Source organism: Carya illinoinensis, chromosome 14 (genome assembly GCF_018687715.1).
Source record: "Carya illinoinensis cultivar Pawnee chromosome 14, C.illinoinensisPawnee_v1, whole genome shotgun sequence".
NCBI lineage: Eukaryota > Viridiplantae > Streptophyta > Magnoliopsida > Fagales > Juglandaceae > Carya > Carya illinoinensis.
The window spans coordinates 630,587-649,482 of NC_056765.1; the positions used below are offsets into that span (position 1 = coordinate 630,587).

An 18,896-nucleotide genomic window follows, 5' to 3' on the forward strand; every position below is an offset into this window, starting at 1 on the left:
ATTTATAAAAAAAATAAAAAATATATATGAATGACACTTCTGGTCAATAGGGCAAAAAAGCCGCCTTTTTCTTTTTCCCGCTTCTTCGCTCATTTCTCCAATGAGCAAAATTGGGGTTTAGGGTTTTTATCCAGTCTGCTCCGCTCAAGGGCAAGGATCTCTCTCTCTTTGTTGCTTAGTTTTAGGCTTTAATTCGTTGGAAAGATGATGTACAGTGGTGATCCTCAACAGCAACAGCAGTATCATCAGCAGCAAGGCGGGGACTTTCACCGTGGCCCACCCCCGCCGCCTATGATGAGGCAGCCCTCTGCGTCATCCAGTACTCTTGGCTCAGATTATCACCACCCCTCTGCCCAAGCACCTCCTCCTTACGATGGTTAGGGTTTCAGTCACCGTATTTTTCCATTTTGAAATTCGTGGTTTTTGTTATTGTTGTGTTTGATTACGCTGAACTCTGGATAAACACGTCATTTTAACGTGACATGTGAACGTAATTGGAGAGAACTTTAATGGTAGGGATATTGCAACTGGCCTCATGGTTTCGAGGATTAATTACTCAAATTTAGAGTTTGAGACGTTGGAAATTGACCTCGTCCTTAATTCTAGACATTCAAACTTTTGGAATATAAGCTATGAGGCCTCAAAGAAACTTACTTTAAGCAAATCCGGTTCTTCTGTGGGATGAGCATCATATCCCGTATACTAAATGAGTCTCAAGGTGTGTGCAAGAGAAATGCATAACAACAACTTCCTGTACCCTATCTTTTGTACGCTAACGCAGTATCACGGTGTTAAACTGAAGTTCTTTTTTAAAAAAAAAAAAAAATCAGACCAATTTAATTTTGTTACAAAATATGTATTAGTCAAGTGGTTCTCTTTGTAATGGGTAGTAAATGCTTGTTGCAGCTCCAGGTGATAGTTTTGCTGCGAAGAGGATGAGAAAGCTTACCCAAAGGAGGGCAGTTGATTATACTAGCACTGTTGTGCGTTTTATGCAGGTAAAGTTTCAAATTTGTCGGGGATAGCAGTGTCGTGTGTGCATATTTTTGAAATACTCACACTTCAGTTAAATATTCCTCTGATTTTCCTTATCATCAAAGGACTGTCTTGCATGGCATGGTATAGTCATAACTTGTCATCATAAGTTTTTTCTTATTAGTTAACAAAAACCTCTATTGAATAACTCAAAAGGCATAGCCCAAGTACACAACAGAAATGAAATTTTGCCGAATCTGTTTTGTGGTTTTTCTGAGATCCTAAGACGTGGTTCCATTCTATTCTATCCACATGCTTTCAACCCGACCGGTTTGATTTATATATCATGCCCTGTTACATTTAAGTAACTCTGTATATCCTAGTGTTTCATTCTTCTCACTCTTAGGATTTCAGTCAAGGGATGTAGGCATCACGTGTCTTGTTGTTTTATGATTTCCTATTGGGATTTGAGTAACGCTAATTTTCCTATACACTACTGTGCAGATTCGTATGTGGCAGCGAGATTCAAGGGATAGGACAACATTGCAACCTACCCCAGCAGCTGCAATTGATGTCAGTCAGCTGCCGTAGTCTATCAATATTATCTTTTTCTTGTAATATGAAAAAACATGGTTTCCTAGAAGTATGATGGTGCATTATCTTGAACTTGCATATTTTCCTTATATAGTTAAATTCTTTACATTATGTTAATCCTTGGTGCAGATGTTGCCAACAATTGCCTATTCGGATAATCCATCTACAAGCTTTACAGCTAAATTTGTGCATACCTCGTTGAACAAAAACCGTTGTTCAATTAACCGGGTGTTGGTAAGCTAGACTAAAACCAGTTTCCCCCAAATTATATTTTACTCGAGAATTTTTTCTTAACTAAGTGTTTCATCTTTATGTGCGCGCGTGTGTGTGTGTTTTTTCCCTTTATAATCCTAACTTTCCCTCCAAATCAAAAGTCAGTGGTGGATCTCAAGTTGTGCTTTCTTAATAACCCTCACCGTTGGCTAGTGGGCCAAAAAGCATAACTTTTTTTTCTAATTTCTACTTTTCAGAAATTTTGGAGCCTTTTCCTTATGCTAGTTAGGTAGATTTCTTATAAACTCCCAGTGTACTGTGGTTACACCCTGTTTTTCTTAATAATATTTATTTTTGTGTACCTAAGAAAATCCTACGTTGATTCATTAAGGGAATTGATATTTGGGAATATGTACTTTTTTGGCAAGGTTTGTTTGGTAAAGGAGCTCCATTTGGCCTTATGTGGACTATTTTAAGGGAAAGGAACAATACCTTTGAAAGTGCTAAGAAATCTGTAGTTGAAACAAAAATTAGCTTTCTTTTATCCTTAGGATGAATGTTCTGTTGCCGTTGTCGAAGTTTCTGTATCCTTCTTTTGTTGCTTTTTGGAGAGTACATCAATGATAGATTGTAATTCTTTGGGACAATCTGTTGTTTACCTCATGTGTACAGAAGTTTCTTCTGGACCTTTTATTCTTTCAATCTTTTTTACTCTTTTTTTTCTCTTCTAGGTGGTTTTTTGTCTTTTAGATACTTGAATAAATAAATGGAGCATTTTCTTTCCTTTATTAGTTTTTGTTATCTCTTGGGGATTCTGCTCATGAGTTATTATAATCCTAATCTATATTTTTTACCTCTTTCAAAGTGGACTCCTACAGGGAGGCGATTAATCACGGGCTCTCAAAGTGGGGAATTCACTCTTTGGAATGGACAGTCATTTAATTTCGAAATGATTCTTCAGGTACACTAGAATATAGTTATAATTAGTTGGTACAAAATTATTTGTGCCTTTAAATTATTTATAATTGACATGTGTGTTACCACATTAAACGATATATATATTTTTTTTGATAAGTTAAACGATATATTTATACAACGAATTGAAGTGTGTTCATATTGAGTCAGGATTCACTTATAATAATGATAAACTTATAAAAAAGAAAAAAAAAAGAATATAGTTTCATCTAGTTGCATGTTCACTCTTTTTCTCAATTTTGTGATATTTCAACTGTCTAGGCCCATGATCAAGCAATCAGATCTATGATATGGAGTCACAATGACAACTGGATGGTCTCTGGTGATGATGGTGGCTCAATAAAGTAAATATTTTTCTTGATAGAACTTGTAGTGATGTTCAGCGGCATAAATTTTTTTTTTTTGATAAATAAAATAATTTTATTAATCAAAGAATAGGCAAAGCCTGATACAATGTATAGTTTGCCCTAGCTAAGTAGGGGCAATGGAGATAAGGAAATCATGAAAATTTAGGCCATTAAAATCAACAGCTATGGCCCAAGTACAAAGAGTTCTAGTAAAGAAGCTTTCAATTCCTCCGTCGATCTCTGTGTCCTCGAACGTCTAATCATTGCGCTCCTGCCACAAACACCACATAATGCATATAGGGATCATCTTTCATACCTCTTTAATCTGTTGGATACCTCTCAAGTTTGTCCAGTTGGCCAAAACCGCCACCATTGTCTTAGACATAACCTAAGCCAAGTCTACTCTTCCAAGGACCTCATTCCATAACCCTTGCGCTGTCTCACAGTGAAGTAGGAGATGGTCCATAGATTTACCCCCCTTCCTACACATACAACACCAATCTGCAATGATTACCCTATATTTCCTCAAATTATCGGTTGTGAGGATCTTACCCAAGGAGGCAGTCCACACAAAAAATGCTGCTTTGGGTGGTACCTGTCTCCAAAGCTTTCTCCATGGAAGCTAAATATGAGGCTCTTGAGTGAGGATCTTATAAAAAGAGCGAACTAAGAAGGAGCCTTTAACTCCAGGTATCGACCACAACCTATCATGTGTGATGCTCAGTTTTCTGGAATACAAAGGGCTGAAAAGCTGCTCATTTCCCAATCTTGCACAGCCCTGCTGAAATTGATGTTCCATTGGATTTGCTCTCCCGATCTCACCATGACTTCCGCCATTGAAACATCTTTGTCACTTGCTAACCGGAATAGTGTAGGAAATGAATCCTTTAGAGCCCCGTTGCCACACCACACCACACCACGTATCAAACCAGAATTTAATTCTGGCTTCCTCATCTAAACAAAATCTAGTGTGACGAATGAAGACCTCCCACCCTCTTCTTATATGTTTCCACAACCTCACTCCATGCACCCCTCTCACTTCTTTTGTACACCCCCCCCCCCCCCCCCCCCCCCAAAAAAAAAAACAAAAATAAACCCCCATATTTGCTCTCAATCACCACCTTCCATAGAGCTTCTCCTTATGGTATCTCCACAACCATTTGCATAACTTATGTTTATATATAATATATATGTAGGTGATTTTCTCGATTTGTTTTAGTATTTTTTCAGTTTATTGAGTGTATATAGGTATTTTCTCTTGTATACTTCCTGTGTACTTGGGCTATGCCTATTCTTGGTAATAAAATCTCTTATTAATTATCAATATATGTATATGTATGTATGTATATGGGATTTGTTGTCTTGAAACAAAACTTCATGCTAATTTACTAATATATTGGTTATTTCGGGGGAACTCATAGGTACTGGCAGAACAACATGAACAATGTCAAGGCCAATAAGTCTGCTCATAAAGAATCGGTCAGGGACTTAAGGTATTTAATATAATTTCTAGATGAGTATTTTCCAAGAAACATATACTTATTGACCATTTATTTCTATTTGCACAGCTTCTGTAGGACAGACCTGAAGTTCTGCTCCTGCTCAGATGATACTACTGTTAAAATTTGGGACTTTGCACGATGCCAAGAAGAGCGTTCATTGTCTGGTAATGTGCTTCAAATGCTCAGCAGAATGGGAAGAGGCTTGTAACCCTTCGTTTTGGTGGTTTTTTGCTCCAAACACATATTACTGATTCCTGATGTGCAATTGAGTCAGATTTTATCTCCCACCGAAGATGTGCAATGGCATGCAGCATGCTTTTTTTGCTTTGTTTAAACTAATGCATAAGGCTTTTTCGTGTTTCATTTTTTAAGTTTCTTAATATATATTTCTTTGTTAAATAACATTCGATATGTTGAATAAATAAAGCTTGATAATGAAGTTTGAAAACTTGATCTACGTGTCTTAGAACTTTCTTTTTAATGGAACTTTACGTTGGTTGCTTGGTTTCCACCTTTCTTAGCACTTGGGAAATGATTACTCAAGTCAAGACAACTCAATAAAATCATTTGTGTGAATGACTTCTTGCAGTTAAAGAATGTGTAGATTGCATTTTATTTTATTTTATTTTTTTGTTTTGTTTGCCTCTGAATAATTTTGTATTTCTTTTTCCACTTTGAATTATTCTAATTGATCATTTTTCTTTTCACATCCTTGAAAGTTATGATTTCCAGAATGTCTATTAGTATCTTGGTACCAATTTTATGGGAATGCTAGTTTGCTTATCTTCTAGCAAATTTATCCTCTAATTCTTTAGGTTAGTGATGTGATTTTACCTGTGCTTGCATGTAAAATTGCTTCTTGCTCAAGATTTTTACAATCTGAAGGGAATCTATGTGTTGTATATGAGTTATATGTGCATGATGTAACCTTAGAATTTTCTCTGTGGGGGGTTTGAACTCAGGCAGGCCATGGTTGGGATGTGAAGAGTGTTGACTGGCACCCTACAAAATCTCTTCTAGTTTCAGGTGTTTATGACCGTTCTTTTGTGAACTTTATTTGAATTTGTAATTTGTAACTGCAATACTTATTGTTGTTTGATTGGTTGTTTTCTAGGTGGGAAAGACAACCTTGTGAAACTTTGGGATGCCAAAACAGGAAGAGAGCTTTGTTCATTGTTAGTTCAACTCCTTCATAGTGAAACCTGCAGTCTATCTTGTTAGTTGAATTCTTTTGAGGACTCATTGTGTTATTTGCAGCCATGGTCACAAAAACATGGTGCTCTCCGTGAAATGGAACCAAAATGGTAACTGGGTGCTAACTGCCTCAAAGGATCAAATCATCAAGGTGTGCAACACGTTTCTCCTTTAAAAACTGGCAATTAAGTTGATAGGGACTCAATATATTAGCTATTAATTATATATATATGAAATAAAAAAAATAAAAAAATTGGTGTTAGCCATCTTTTTTTTGTCACTTTTCCTCTGTGTGTGGGTTTGATCTTCATTTTGTTTCATCTTGCATTTGCAGCTTTATGACATTAGGGCTATGAAAGAGCTTGAGTCTTTTCGTGGACATCGGAAAGATGTGACTGGTCAGTGACAGCCTTCTCCCAATGCAAATCATTCTGATTAAATTTGAGTTTTTATTTGAGTAGTGGACTAATGTTAGTGATTTTTTTTTCTATTAGCATAGTGTTAGACCAATGTCTCTTGTTTTATAAGATAAAGCTATTTAGTGAGATTTGTAAGAGAATGAAACTTATACTGTACTATTGTTTTCAATTGTTAGCGCTGGCTTGGCACCCATTCCATGAAGAATACTTTGTCAGTGGGAGTTTTGATGGGTCCATTTTCCATTGGCTTGTGGGGTAAAGTCGTTTTATTTTTTATTTCATAAATTTATTATTCCTCTTACATTCTTCCATAACATTCAATGCATGGAACATATTTTATGGAGAAAGAGAAGGCTAGGGAAAGCAATTGCTATTCAGTAACCTAGTTTAAATTTGCATGGTAATGTTATATATTGGAGGTAGAATTTGAGAGATGTTTGCAGCGATGCTACTCTGTAAAAATTATCACTGTGAGTGGTATTTATATATAACTGGTAATCAGTAATGCATTTGAAAAAACTTATTTACTCAGAAATCTGTTCATATTTTTATTTGACAAAGGCAAGAGAAGAATAGGATATAACTGTTGAATTTGCATTTGTTTAAAGTATGTTTGTTCTTTTCAGTTTTAGGATGTCACCTTTAGTAGAAACCTGGCTCACACTCCTTTACTTGATTTATTCTTCTTTTTCTATGTTAATGAAAAGCAGTTTTTGGTCTTAAAGTAAGATTGCTGAAATGCAGATCTGTTCTAGGATTCAAATGAGTATATCTATCCTACAAGGGACAATTGGGGGTATATCTGACATTTTTGCACAGAGAGACTGAAGAGAGAGAGAGAGAACAGAAAAAATGGATCACAAAATTATATGAATAGAAATACATATACAATTGCTTTGATTCACTATTATGTAATAGTTATGACAACCGGAAAATATAAAGATGTTTAAAAACACAATAGTTACATAATGATAATATCTTTATGTGAAAATTTAAAATTGTTGTGAATATCTGCTCCAATTAATGTTAAGTTCGTAATCACATTTGATATGCAAATATTGAAGTAGTAGTAACTATCCACGTGGAGTGAATGTAGGCCTTGGCTTTCCTTTATTATGACACCCTTTTGCATGACAAGAAATAGATGGGTGATGGCACCTAATAATATTCTATGTTTATGACTATTTCTGATGCACAGGCATGAAACTCCTCAGGTAGAAATTCCTAATGCGCACGATAATGCTGTGTGGGACCTTGCATGGCATCCTATTGGATATCTTCTTTGCAGGTGAATGCAGACCTTGTTTACCTAATCCTCATTTATATATTTTAACCAATGAATAATCTATTCAGTGACCTTGTCTCCTATTTTCCAAACTTCTGACTGTAAGAACAGAGTTCTATGACGCATGTGAATATAGAGCACTATTTAATTATTTTATTTCATCGATTGAGAAAGAAAATTAGAGAACCTGCCAAGTTTTGCAAAACCATAATTATAGTTAACTAAGGACAATGGTTCATGGTGAAAAAGAGTACAACTGGACCAGAAGAGTCCCTGCTCAAGAAAGAATATAATATTTGCACATAAATTTTCTATTGCTTTAAAAACCATTCAATTAGGCTTTATGTTTAATATATGGTGTGCTGCATCTTTAAATACCATTTTATGTACTGGAGACGGCCTAAGATTTTTGGGCATGACCACATTGCTCTATTTTTTTTTTACCTGCAGACCACATTGTTTTATTGCTCTCTCTTTAAATGACTTTTTAAATAAACCAACTGTTGAAAGAAACTTGAGTAGAAAATAGAAAATGCCTTGTTGGCTAGAGCATGTCCTAAACTATTTTTCTGGCCTTGAGTGGACAGGCTATAGAGATATCCCATGATGCTTTTTGTGGAACTAGCATTTTTTTTTAAATGTTTTCATGATACCAATTCACATGTTAGGCAGTTTTGATAGAGGTTAGATTAAGAGGAGCTCTATTGAATGCCTCATGTTACATCAATTTTTAGTAGAAACCATCAGAATGTTGTTTTTGATATGTTATTTACCACTATTAGTGAATGAATATGTCATCCAGCTGCAGGTGTCATTAAGCTATGGCTGCCCTATCACTTACTAAACATACATGGTTTCTTCTGCAGTGGTAGCAATGATCACACGACAAAGTTCTGGTGCAAAAATAGGCCAGGGGATACAGCTCGTGATAAATTTAGCGTGGGTCAGAACCAAGGTTGTAACAACACCAACACCCCCCCCCCCCCCCCCCCCCCAAGAAAACCCCAATTCCCCTGCACATGAGAGAGAGAGAGACACACACACACACACACGCAAAATGATATATGATCCTTTGTCTTCTCCTTAGTCTTCCGGACTCAATATACTAAATCTGTCCTTTTTAATAAAATTTATTACTGGAAACAAAATACCAAATCTTCTGGGATTATGTGGTCCCATTGACAGTCAACACCTTTAATTGCCATGACTTGATGGAGGATTTGATTTTCTGTTTTTAATCTGTACTGAGACAGTTTCTTTAGGTGTTATAAATTTTCTGCAAGTTCATGATTGGGGGTAGAAATACTTAAACTTGAAGAGACATCTTTCATCATCTTAACTATTTCCATCTGTATCAGGTTATGGTGAGCAAAACCCTGTTTTTGGTGGTCGCATGACTGGTAATTTCCCAGCACCTGAAGGGCCAACAACTCCAGGACCTTTTGCTCCTGGGTTGACTCGAAATGAAGGAACTATTCCTGGTGTTGGAGTTGCAATGCCATTATCCATTCAATCTCTTGATGCATCAGCTCAGGGAGAGCAAAAGCAAATGCCTTTAGGGGCTCCTCCTCTCCCTCCTGGTCCACATCCCTCTGTTCTTGCTGCCAACCAGCAGCAATCATATCAACAACAGACGCAGCAGATCCCACCACATCACCAACACCAACAACATCAGGCACTCCCACAGCAAATGTCACCCTTGCCTATGCCACCTCCAAACATGTCACAACTACTACAGCCTCCATCTCATTTACCTTTACTTCCTCATCCCCATTTATCTCGCCCTACACCCCAAATGGTCCCATCTTCAATGCCAGGATCGATGCCAATGCCATCATCAGGGCCTGGCTTACATCAATTGCCTGGTCCAGTGGTATGATTTTGTGCACATTTTTACTTTTTGTTTTTCTTTCAAAACTAGGCTGCAAGTGTAGCTTGACCACTTCTAGACAAAAGGGGAAAAAGACAGAAAAGCAAGAAAACTAGTTTGTTTGTTACTCTACCTGTTTTCCTTAGTAATTGTGGTACACCTTTCCCCTTCACTCCTAATGCAAACCGCAAAAGGGATGGCTTGTTCTATTGGCAAATTAATTGTGTTCTGGTAATTCTGTTTTATTAATTTTTTTCCTTTTCTTTTAGAGGTGTATCCCGAGGCTCATCTGCAACTTATTATTTTTGAGGATCTGTGGTGATACCATGTGGTTTGGCATTGAATTATTACATGCTTGTTAAGTTTGACAAAATAAAATTTGAATTTTGTAATTGGAGTTGGCCTGTAGCTTTGGAAGAAGGTTATGCTTTCAATGGGTTGCCTTTAGGGACTTTTGCCGTCATACTCATCAACATGAATCTCCCTTGTAATCTAGATGTAAAATACTCTTGTGCACTTTTAATTGATATGGTATGCAATAATTTTTCATGAAAGGCTAGTTTCAGGAATGCTGCTTGCTTTGTTTATTCTCATGTTTGAAAATCTATTGTTGTACCTAAAGCCATAATTTCTTACGTCAGGGAATGCATGGTACAATGAATCAGATTCCTCCATTGCCGCAAGGCCATTTTATGGGTATGAGCCCCATGCACTCAGGATCTTTACCTTCGAGTGGAACACCTTCACAGGTTGGAAGTTTTCAGAATGGCTTGACAAATATGCAGGCCCCATCAAATGCAGGTGGGCCCCAGATGTATCCTCGGGGTGGGATATTTAACCGGCCACAAGCTGGACAAATGTCAATGATACCAGGGTATAATCCCTACCAGGTAGGATAGCTAGTTTTGTTGTTTTTGTGAACTGCTTATGATAAGTATACTTGATAAGAAGTCATAACTTTCAGCACCATCAAATTTACTGGTTTATTGTAGCTGTTTTTGTTTCACAAATCTCTTGCCAAATTGCACTTTTATTCATAAATGAAGAGACATCAACTTTTTTAGTTGCTTGGCATACCAAAGTTATCTATGCGGTGTCTTCCAAGGTGAAGATGTTGATTTTTGTGGTACGTGTAGTGGAAATGGGAACCTAGAGTTGGCAATAGTGATGGGAACCAATGATGCATTAACAAGCTACAATGAGATCTCACGTTTTCACTTTCTTTTGGAAGGATCTTTCATTATCATGTTCACATTTTGCGAGCTGCCCCCCTGTGGCTGCCTGGCACTGCTTGTTTTGTTTGCTATGTTGATTACCACCTCCTGCCCTACTACTTTGATATGTCATTTTCGGAACTTTCCTAAAGGAAAAAGGAAAACATGGGCTCTAAGTGTTAATGATGGGGTTTTGCCTTAGACCTGATCTTAAACCCACCCACCCACATGTTTAGTATCGCAGTGGTTTGCTGGTCAACATTGATAATGGATGTGTCATTTGTTGGAATGTGCACTGATGTTTATCCGAAAGTTGTGCGGTCCTATTTCAAGAGTTTCCTGTGATTGGGCTTGTGGGCCCGCTTGTAGATTACTCTACTGGAATCTAATATATTTCTGTACTGGAAACTAATATGTTGTACTCCCTTTTTGCAGTCTGGGAGTCAATCTGGTATGCCTCCTGGTCCACCACCGCATGCCCAAACACCTCAATAGGCCCTTCTTGTTGCAAACTATGGCAACAATGCAAGCGCTGCCATCTCTGCCAGAAGACAATGAACACTCTTTGGAAAACTTGTACCAGTGTTAATCCTCCCGTACTCTTTTTTTCCTTCTATTATTGTCATTATTATTCTTTGATAAGATGGATTTTGTTGAGCCAAAGATTCGTCGTAATTTGTTTGTCAATAGAATTCTCAGCTGGCTGAGAGCTTTTTCCAATCTGGTTTTGCTACAGTGTGGTTATTGTACTGTGGGAAATCAAACATTTAGTTGGATCTATGTGCAACTTGTTATAAACTATCTTATATTGTATGACCACATTTAGCCGTCGTAATTGACCAAGTCATAGTCGTCAATTAAGACTTTTGTAATCCTATATATATGGGTGTATCTAAGTTCATTTGATATGAATATAGAAGAATGGCTCTCTATCATTCTCTCTCTATCTTTGAAACTCTCTCTTTTCTCATTAAGTTCATAACACGTTATCAGCACGATTACTCTCTATTTTCTATCTTGCTCTCTCTTCTCTTTCCTCTCTTTCTCTGCGAAAGCCATCTCTGATTTTGGCAAACTCTCTGAGGGGATCAACGATTGAATCCACGGCATCCATCGCTCATATACTTTGCGATCAGGCTTGTGGACTTGCATGGGCCACCAAGTGTCCGATTTTCTTTTTCGTTTGGATCCGAAACTGGTCTGTTTCCTTGGCCGATATGCAAGCGGAACTTGTGAAAACATTCAAGTTCATAGATAGTTACCACGAAGGGAGAGTGTCAAGGAAAGAGCTGGAGGCACTGCTGAGTAAGATGGGAACCAAGCCACCGAGAGCAGAGGAAGAAACAGAATCTGCCGAAAAGTGAATAGGTTCCACCATCAGATCCTCGCTGGGCTAATAGCCGTCGGATCATTCCGATCTGTACCCATAGTGCACGCTGTCCTCTCCTTCCACCTACAAGCCATTAGTATACTATCAGATCCGATCGGATCAATGAACCAAAGCCTAAAACCGAAATAAATGAACAACTAGTCTCCATCTTCAATTCTTGCTCTCAGAGCTAGCTCCCAGCTGAAAATTCATTCCAAACCGTTACCTTCTCTTTCGTGGATGGGCACCCAGGGAAAATCCCCAAGGGCATGACCGTTCTCTAGGCCTTTGAGGTGGCCGGCACCAAAGTAATGGTCCAGCAGGATCAAATCCATCAGATCTGCCCTCGATGAAACGAAACTTGAAGAGCCTGGTAATAATCCATCCATCACTTGCGATTGTAATTATGAAAATGGCTCAACTTGCCACATCACTCAAATTGAGGCGGCTTGGAATAAACTGAAAGAAGAGGAGGTTTTGACCAAGGAAAATATAGTGGAGCCCATGCGAGATATTAGAAGATCTCTTTTGAAAGCATAGGGTGTTGGAAAAAGACAACAGTGTGTGCAAAATTGGCTTATTATCTCAAGAAACAGGAGAAGAGTTGCATGCTGGTTGCTGGAGATGACCCCACTTCACCAACCATTTTGTCCTTGTCCAGGAAAGTGGCTTTGGTGCTAGTGCTTGGTGCTATAGCACATCCTGCCCGACGAGATAAGTCCACATTTTATGATAAGACTTTATTTCAATTACCTTACTATCACATTTTGTATTTTATTTTGTAGGTCCATGCATGCAAGTTGAGCATGTGAACCAACATCTCTCTCATTTTTTTGGTTGCTGAGCACATGACAAAAATAGAACTGTGATCAGATTCAAAGCATGCAGCTGACCAACTATCTTTATAATAAAATAAAATAAATATAATAGGTTGGTGGGTGGACTTTTTGGCCCTATGATGGTTGCTGCCCGCCTACACTCCTGCAGCCTGCTACTGTATGCTTTCTTTATCTTATTTGATTATTTGTTTATAAATAAAATTTTGTATTAAGATAGAAAGCATGGAGACAGACTGATCAACAAGGAAAAGGGGCTGTGAGGAATCATTCAGTACGCTGCGTGTGTATGGTTCTGATGATTCTGAACTTAAGTAAGTTTTTAATATATTATTGTTGAGGTAAATATTTATGATTATATTCATTATTATTACTTGATAAATTCTATGTTTATTTACATAGTTTAGATACAAGTTTTATTTATTGATGATATGATTTATCTGAGAATAGAAATGGAGCATCCCTGAAGGATCGCCCTAAATCAATAACAGCTTTTGAGTATCTCATAGTTTAAATGATTGATACTTGTACTAAAAGCTCATTATGATTTATGCACCTGAAGTTGCATAATTGAAATTGTGGAAAGAATATATATTTGAATGAACGTCTCGAACGTGCTCCTGAAATAGCAATATGAAATGCAAACATCCACAATATATTCTAAATTTATATCTGGTCTTTCAGTGACTGAGCAAAATAATGAGCTTTTGATAATAATCATTAATCACGTCTTACTAGATCTACATCATTCCCTGAAGTGAATGATAATGAATTTATATCTTTCTATTCCCTGAAATGAAAAGAATTATGCGTTTCATTCAAAGAAACTAAGAGATTGAACGTGATAATGAATATCTTTTCGGGTCAGAAGCTCGTATTGGAAAAGCTGTTAGCTTTCTCTTTGAGATGATATTATACAAATTATTGAATCAAATATTATGATGCATTAAAAGGTGATATGATTCAAAATATTTGTATCTTTTCATGGTTATCTTAATAATCCAAAATCAATTACGATAAGTTGAATGATTTTCATATGGACGTCCATAAAAGAACCAAAAGATTTTTTTACTATAAAGTCTTATCACCAGAAGTGGAAAGAAAAAAAAAAATTGCTTGAAGCAAATAAGATGAAATTATTCGACGTTATCTTAATTATCATATGTGAACCAGAAGTTCAGATGATAATTAAATTTTGGATGCAATAAGATAAAAATGTCTCATATTCTAGCTGCTAAAATCCCAGCAATAATTGAGGTCCCTGTAGGATAATTAAGAAATTTAGCAGTCTAAAGACATGTCTAAAGGCATGTGAGACGTATTGATACAAAAGATAGAGTATCTCAAAAGAGAAAGGCACAAATAATTTGGTACTCCTGAAGAGGTCATTCCCACAAAACAAGCAATAAAGTCTATTCAAATTTTCTGTATAAAATTCTCCTATATAAACTCTTGAAGAGTACCTCCTGAAGAGGTTTTTCATAAAAATGTCTTCCCTTGAAGAGGGACAGGTACCTAAAAATAACGAGATCTCGTTACATTTCATGAATAATGGAGAAATTATGGATAAAAATAAAATTGTTGTCGACAATGTATTTCCATATGAGATGGCAATTGACATTACCAGAAGTAATGATGAAAGTGAATCAAGAATCGTCGAAGAATACGACGTAAAATATTGGCCAAATTTGAAAGAAACAATTTTTGCAGAATTGATTCACTAGTAAAATATGATGCATCGAGACTTATAGTCCAAACACCTAAAGAGGTGATGCTTGTTGAATGTCAGTGGGTATTTATGAAAAGGAAATAAAAATATGATATATAAATCACGAGTCAGTTTTTCAATTCCTGCAGAATTGATATCACTAAGTAAAATGTGATAAATATGGACTTGAAGTCCAAACACCTAAAGAGGTGATTTTTTTATATACATGATATAAAAGCCTGAAACTTTTAATATGAAAAATGTGATATAGAAATCACAAGTTAGTTTCTCGAAGAAACAATATTGATATGATTTTAAAGTGGTTGAATCATATTGAGATTTTTATTAGCTTGAAAGTTACCGAGAATTTGGATATGCATGATTAACTGCATATTTATATGGATCATTGGATCATGATATATATATATATGAAAATCCCTGAGGGATAGAAAATGTCTGAAACTTCTAATATGAATACATCTGGAAATATGTAATCTACCAAGTTTCAAAGATCCTTATATGATCTAAAGCAATCCAAACGCAAATAGAAACAAGCTATTATTGCAATTTATACATATGATTTAAATGTCATTGAGGCTCCAGAAGAGTTCATAAAAACTGCACATATTTGAAATATAAATCTGAAACCCTTGCGACTTCAAAGGGAAGATGGATGATGTTATTAGTCATGAAATATCATCTTTTAATACAATTAGTATTTCAGATTCATATTATGGGTTTGATATGAAGTGTGCATTATTAAAGAAGAAATAAAAGGGAGCACACAGAACATCTACCAAAAGATAGAAACACAAATATGAATATTTGTGAAATATTATTATCTTGAAGTAAGAATTACAGAAATTTGAGGCACTTTGCCTCATTCTTTAAACGCTCTTGTTCTTCAAGAATCTGCATGGCATCCCTATCTAAAGAGGTGGGCAATCGAAAAGAAAATTTAAGTAAGGATTTTAAATTCCTATTCTCTTTCTTTATTGATTCTATCTTCATGTTGGACTCCAGAAGAAGTCACTGAAGTATAGCAATATTCTCGTGGAGATTGTCAACTCCACAAGTTCTGGATTGCAGTCGCTGAGAAAATGCGACAATAGATGATGAGTATCGGGTACCGAGACTCACAAACTCATAGATAGCTTTATTATCTGACATACGAGTTAGATCATTATATTGCATGATAGCACCTGTGGTAGAAGCAGGAACAGCTAATGAACGAGGTGCAGAATACCTCATATATTAACCCTGAGAAGATTGCTGAGCCATTGCAGAGAGAGATTGCAGGATAAGAATGCAGAATGAGATTGCAGAGTAAAAATGCAGTATGATTACAGAAAAGTGAATAAGATGAGATGCGAATGAAAATGAGCTAAATATCTCTTTTATAGAGAAAATTATGATACAGCATCTCTCGTGAAGCAAGAGAAAAGAGATAGAATATAGCTTCATAGCTCTGCGGCGTCTGACAGCACGCCTGACAGCTGCGGTGCCTGATAGCACGCCTGACACCTACAGAAGAGTTGAAAATCCGCGGTGTTTGTCTGATCTTAAAAGGCTGGCCACCGTTTTTTTTATTGAAAAATGAGGTTAGCGGTTTAATGTTGATGAATTCTCCACTAACTGTGTTATTTATAAGAACTTCAGAAGAGTACAACTACAGAAGAGTAGTGATGAGCAGAAAGATCCAGTTGTGATTATTTTATCAACATAGATCAAGTTCACAGTTAGTTGGATGAACAGATGCAAGTTATCTTTTAGATACACACAAAAAGATCATTGCAATTCATGAGAAGAAAGTTGAAATTGATATCAAGAAGGTACGGTCAAGTAAAAATCTGGCAGATTTATTCACTAAAGCATTACCAATTGTAACATTTAAGAAGATTATGCAGAACATTGGAATGCGGAGGTTTGAAGACCTGTTATCATACACTTTTCAGGGGAAGTAATGTCTTGAATACTTGTGCTGATTATACTCTTTTTCCTTCGCTAATGTTTTATCCCACTGGGTTTTCCTTTGTAAGGTTTTAATGAGGCAATCCTAAAGCACTCGGCGATACACATGAATACTGTACTCTTTTTCCTTCGCCATTGGTTTTTTCCCACAGGGTTTTTCCTTGGCAAGGTTTTAACGAGACATATTTTTTAAATATGATTATCCAAAGGGGAAGTGTTATAAACCATCTTGTATTATATGACCAAATTTAGCCGTCGTATTTGACCAAGTCATAGTCGTCAATTAAGACTTTTGTAATCATATATATATGGGTGTATCTAAGTTCATTTGATATGAATATAGAAGAATGGCTCTCTATCATTCTCTCTCTATCTTTGAAACTCTCTCTTTTCTCATTAAGTTCATAACACAACTAAGGAAGAAAAAGTGATTTTCTGTAAAGAAGACAACAAAATTGAAATAATCTTCAGTTAATTTACAATTGAGCCCCTATGCTCAAAATTCTAAACCTCTTGTTCCCAGAGAGAATCATAAATACGAAAATGTAGCACTTTTTCCCATCTTCAAGCATCAGTATTTCTGTTGAGCATCTTAAATCAATCATGGAACAAATCAAAATAATAAGGTAGAAAGAGGGGGAGAGGACTGTGTTCTGCCACTATGATCATCCAGTGCTGTTTAGACCATTTCCAATCCACCATAATTTGTTGTTGTTCTGTCAGGTGAGGGCTTTTCTTCCATGATATTTCTCTTGTTAATGTTGGGTTGTGATTCCTTGGCTTTACCCTTCAACAAATGGGATTTAAGCTTATTCACATCAGATACTTGAACTGGTTTCAGAAAGAACTCCTCTGCTCCTTCTTCCAAGCATCTGACCAAACATTTAACCTTGTCAGACTAAAAAATTGGATCAAACAATGTCCATTTGTAAATTTAAAATCAAATGAAGCTGTATGAACTAAACTGGGAAAGAAATCCTCAATTTCCTTTACCTGTTAATCCTTGATGGGATATTATCTGAGGACATGATTACAACTGGTATGTCTTTAAGAGATTTAGATTCCTGCAAGTCAAACAAAATCCCAACAGATTTTTGCCTCAAAAAGAAGAAAGAGTAACGAGTAGCAGATCAAATTTGTGGACAAAAAGGCTAACCTTGATCTTTCTGAGGAGATCATAGCCTGTCATTTCCGGCATGCAATAGTCTGTGATGATCAAACTGATGTCCACATCCTGGATGAGCATAGAAACAAGAGACCAGTTGGTGAATGATAAATTTATAATCACAGAGAAACCACAAACACATTTAGTCTGAATATCATATACCTGATGATGATCATCATCATCATTTGGAGAAACAGAGGCAATGCTTGCTTCATTCTCTTCATCTTCATGAATACCCAGAAATTCTAAAGCCTTGCTACCAGAATCCACTGCAGTAACTAAAGAAGAAACATGCGCAGAAAGAACAAACAATCATGATCCAATAAAACCAACAAAAAAAAAAAACATCACCATTGGACCCAAGAACAAAAAAAAAAAAAAGTCTTTTAATCGTCAATATCTTTCTTAGTTGTATCCTGATCATAACTCAGTACAAGAAATACCTTCTCAATTCACAAAAGAATAAAGAAATAGAAGAAAAATTACCTTGATAAGAAGAGGTTTTGAGGAGCCTCTCAATCAACTTTCGGTCAATGAGACTATCATCTACAGCCAGAACATGGAACTGTGCCTCTGCAGCCATACTTGTGGCTCACATATATCAGAAGAAGGAGAAGAACCAACAAAAGATATAGAATAAGAAGGTGAACAGAATTACCACGAGGAGATGTAAGAATAGAGCAAAGAGCGTATGACTTTTAAAGGGAACACATGAGGTGGTCAGAAAGAAATGGAAATACTCGGGAAAATCTGACAGTTTGGAAAGCAAGATCCAACAGATTTCGTCCAGAATCTCCCGGATCTTCGAGGTTGATTTTTGAATTGGCAAACAAGCAAAGAAGGTGCTTTTAATTCTTTCTTTTTCTTTTCTTTTTTTTTTTTTTTTTTAATGGCACTTCTTCATTATATTCCATCTTATCCTTCTCATAAGGATCAAGGCAACTCTTTGAGGGTGTGCTGTTTGGATTTAGGCTCTAGAGTTCGGACGAGAACTTCGGATAAGAATGCGATAAGAAATATTCTAAGGTCTAGAACGAGAAAAACACTTAAAAATTAATGAATTTCACAACATTTACATAACCTATTCAATAATAAATTTTTAAAATGACATTAAATATTCAATAACTACCCTAAAAACTACTTTTATTCATGATATCTCTTCATCGTAGCTTTTTGTTTCTCCTCATTGAAGTATATACTTAGAAGTTGGCCATGCATGCACGTACGTACTGTATGATCAGCATCTTTTGGCACTTTCA

The 18,896-nt window shown here is 36.3% G+C and overlaps 2 protein-coding genes across 3 annotated transcripts; one reads left to right on the forward strand and one right to left on the reverse strand.

The window, feature by feature from the left end:
- The first annotated feature begins 62 nt into the window (after positions 1–62).
- Positions 63–11,534, forward strand: LOC122294320 (flowering time control protein FY-like). 2 transcript variants are annotated; one of them, XM_043102948.1, is made up of 18 exons: positions 63–376; positions 907–998; positions 1,480–1,548; positions 1,699–1,803; positions 2,648–2,743; positions 3,019–3,101; positions 4,526–4,597; positions 4,673–4,770; positions 5,573–5,632; positions 5,721–5,781; positions 5,864–5,951; positions 6,135–6,198; positions 6,396–6,474; positions 7,418–7,507; positions 8,371–8,459; positions 8,863–9,377; positions 10,016–10,264; positions 11,024–11,534. In XM_043102948.1, the coding sequence occupies exons 1-18, from the start codon at positions 205–207 to the stop codon at positions 11,081–11,083; spliced, it is 2,142 nt and encodes a 713-aa protein (XP_042958882.1). In that variant the 5' UTR covers positions 63–204; the 3' UTR covers positions 11,084–11,534. The 2 variants fall into 2 exon arrangements, with proteins under 2 accessions (XP_042958882.1, XP_042958881.1); XM_043102947.1 differs by having other exon boundaries at positions 10,016–10,248.
- A 5,366-nt stretch (positions 11,535–16,900) lies between these two features.
- LOC122294878 (two-component response regulator ORR9-like) lies at positions 16,901–18,478 on the reverse strand. The gene is made up of 5 exons (XM_043103861.1): positions 18,124–18,478; positions 17,800–17,915; positions 17,629–17,706; positions 17,466–17,536; positions 16,901–17,344 (listed from the first exon to the last, which is right to left on the reverse strand). Exons 1-5 carry the CDS (start codon positions 18,218–18,220, stop codon positions 17,152–17,154), a joined length of 555 nt encoding a protein of 184 aa, XP_042959795.1. The 5' UTR covers positions 18,221–18,478; the 3' UTR covers positions 16,901–17,151.
- Between the last annotated feature and the right edge of the window lie 418 nt (positions 18,479–18,896).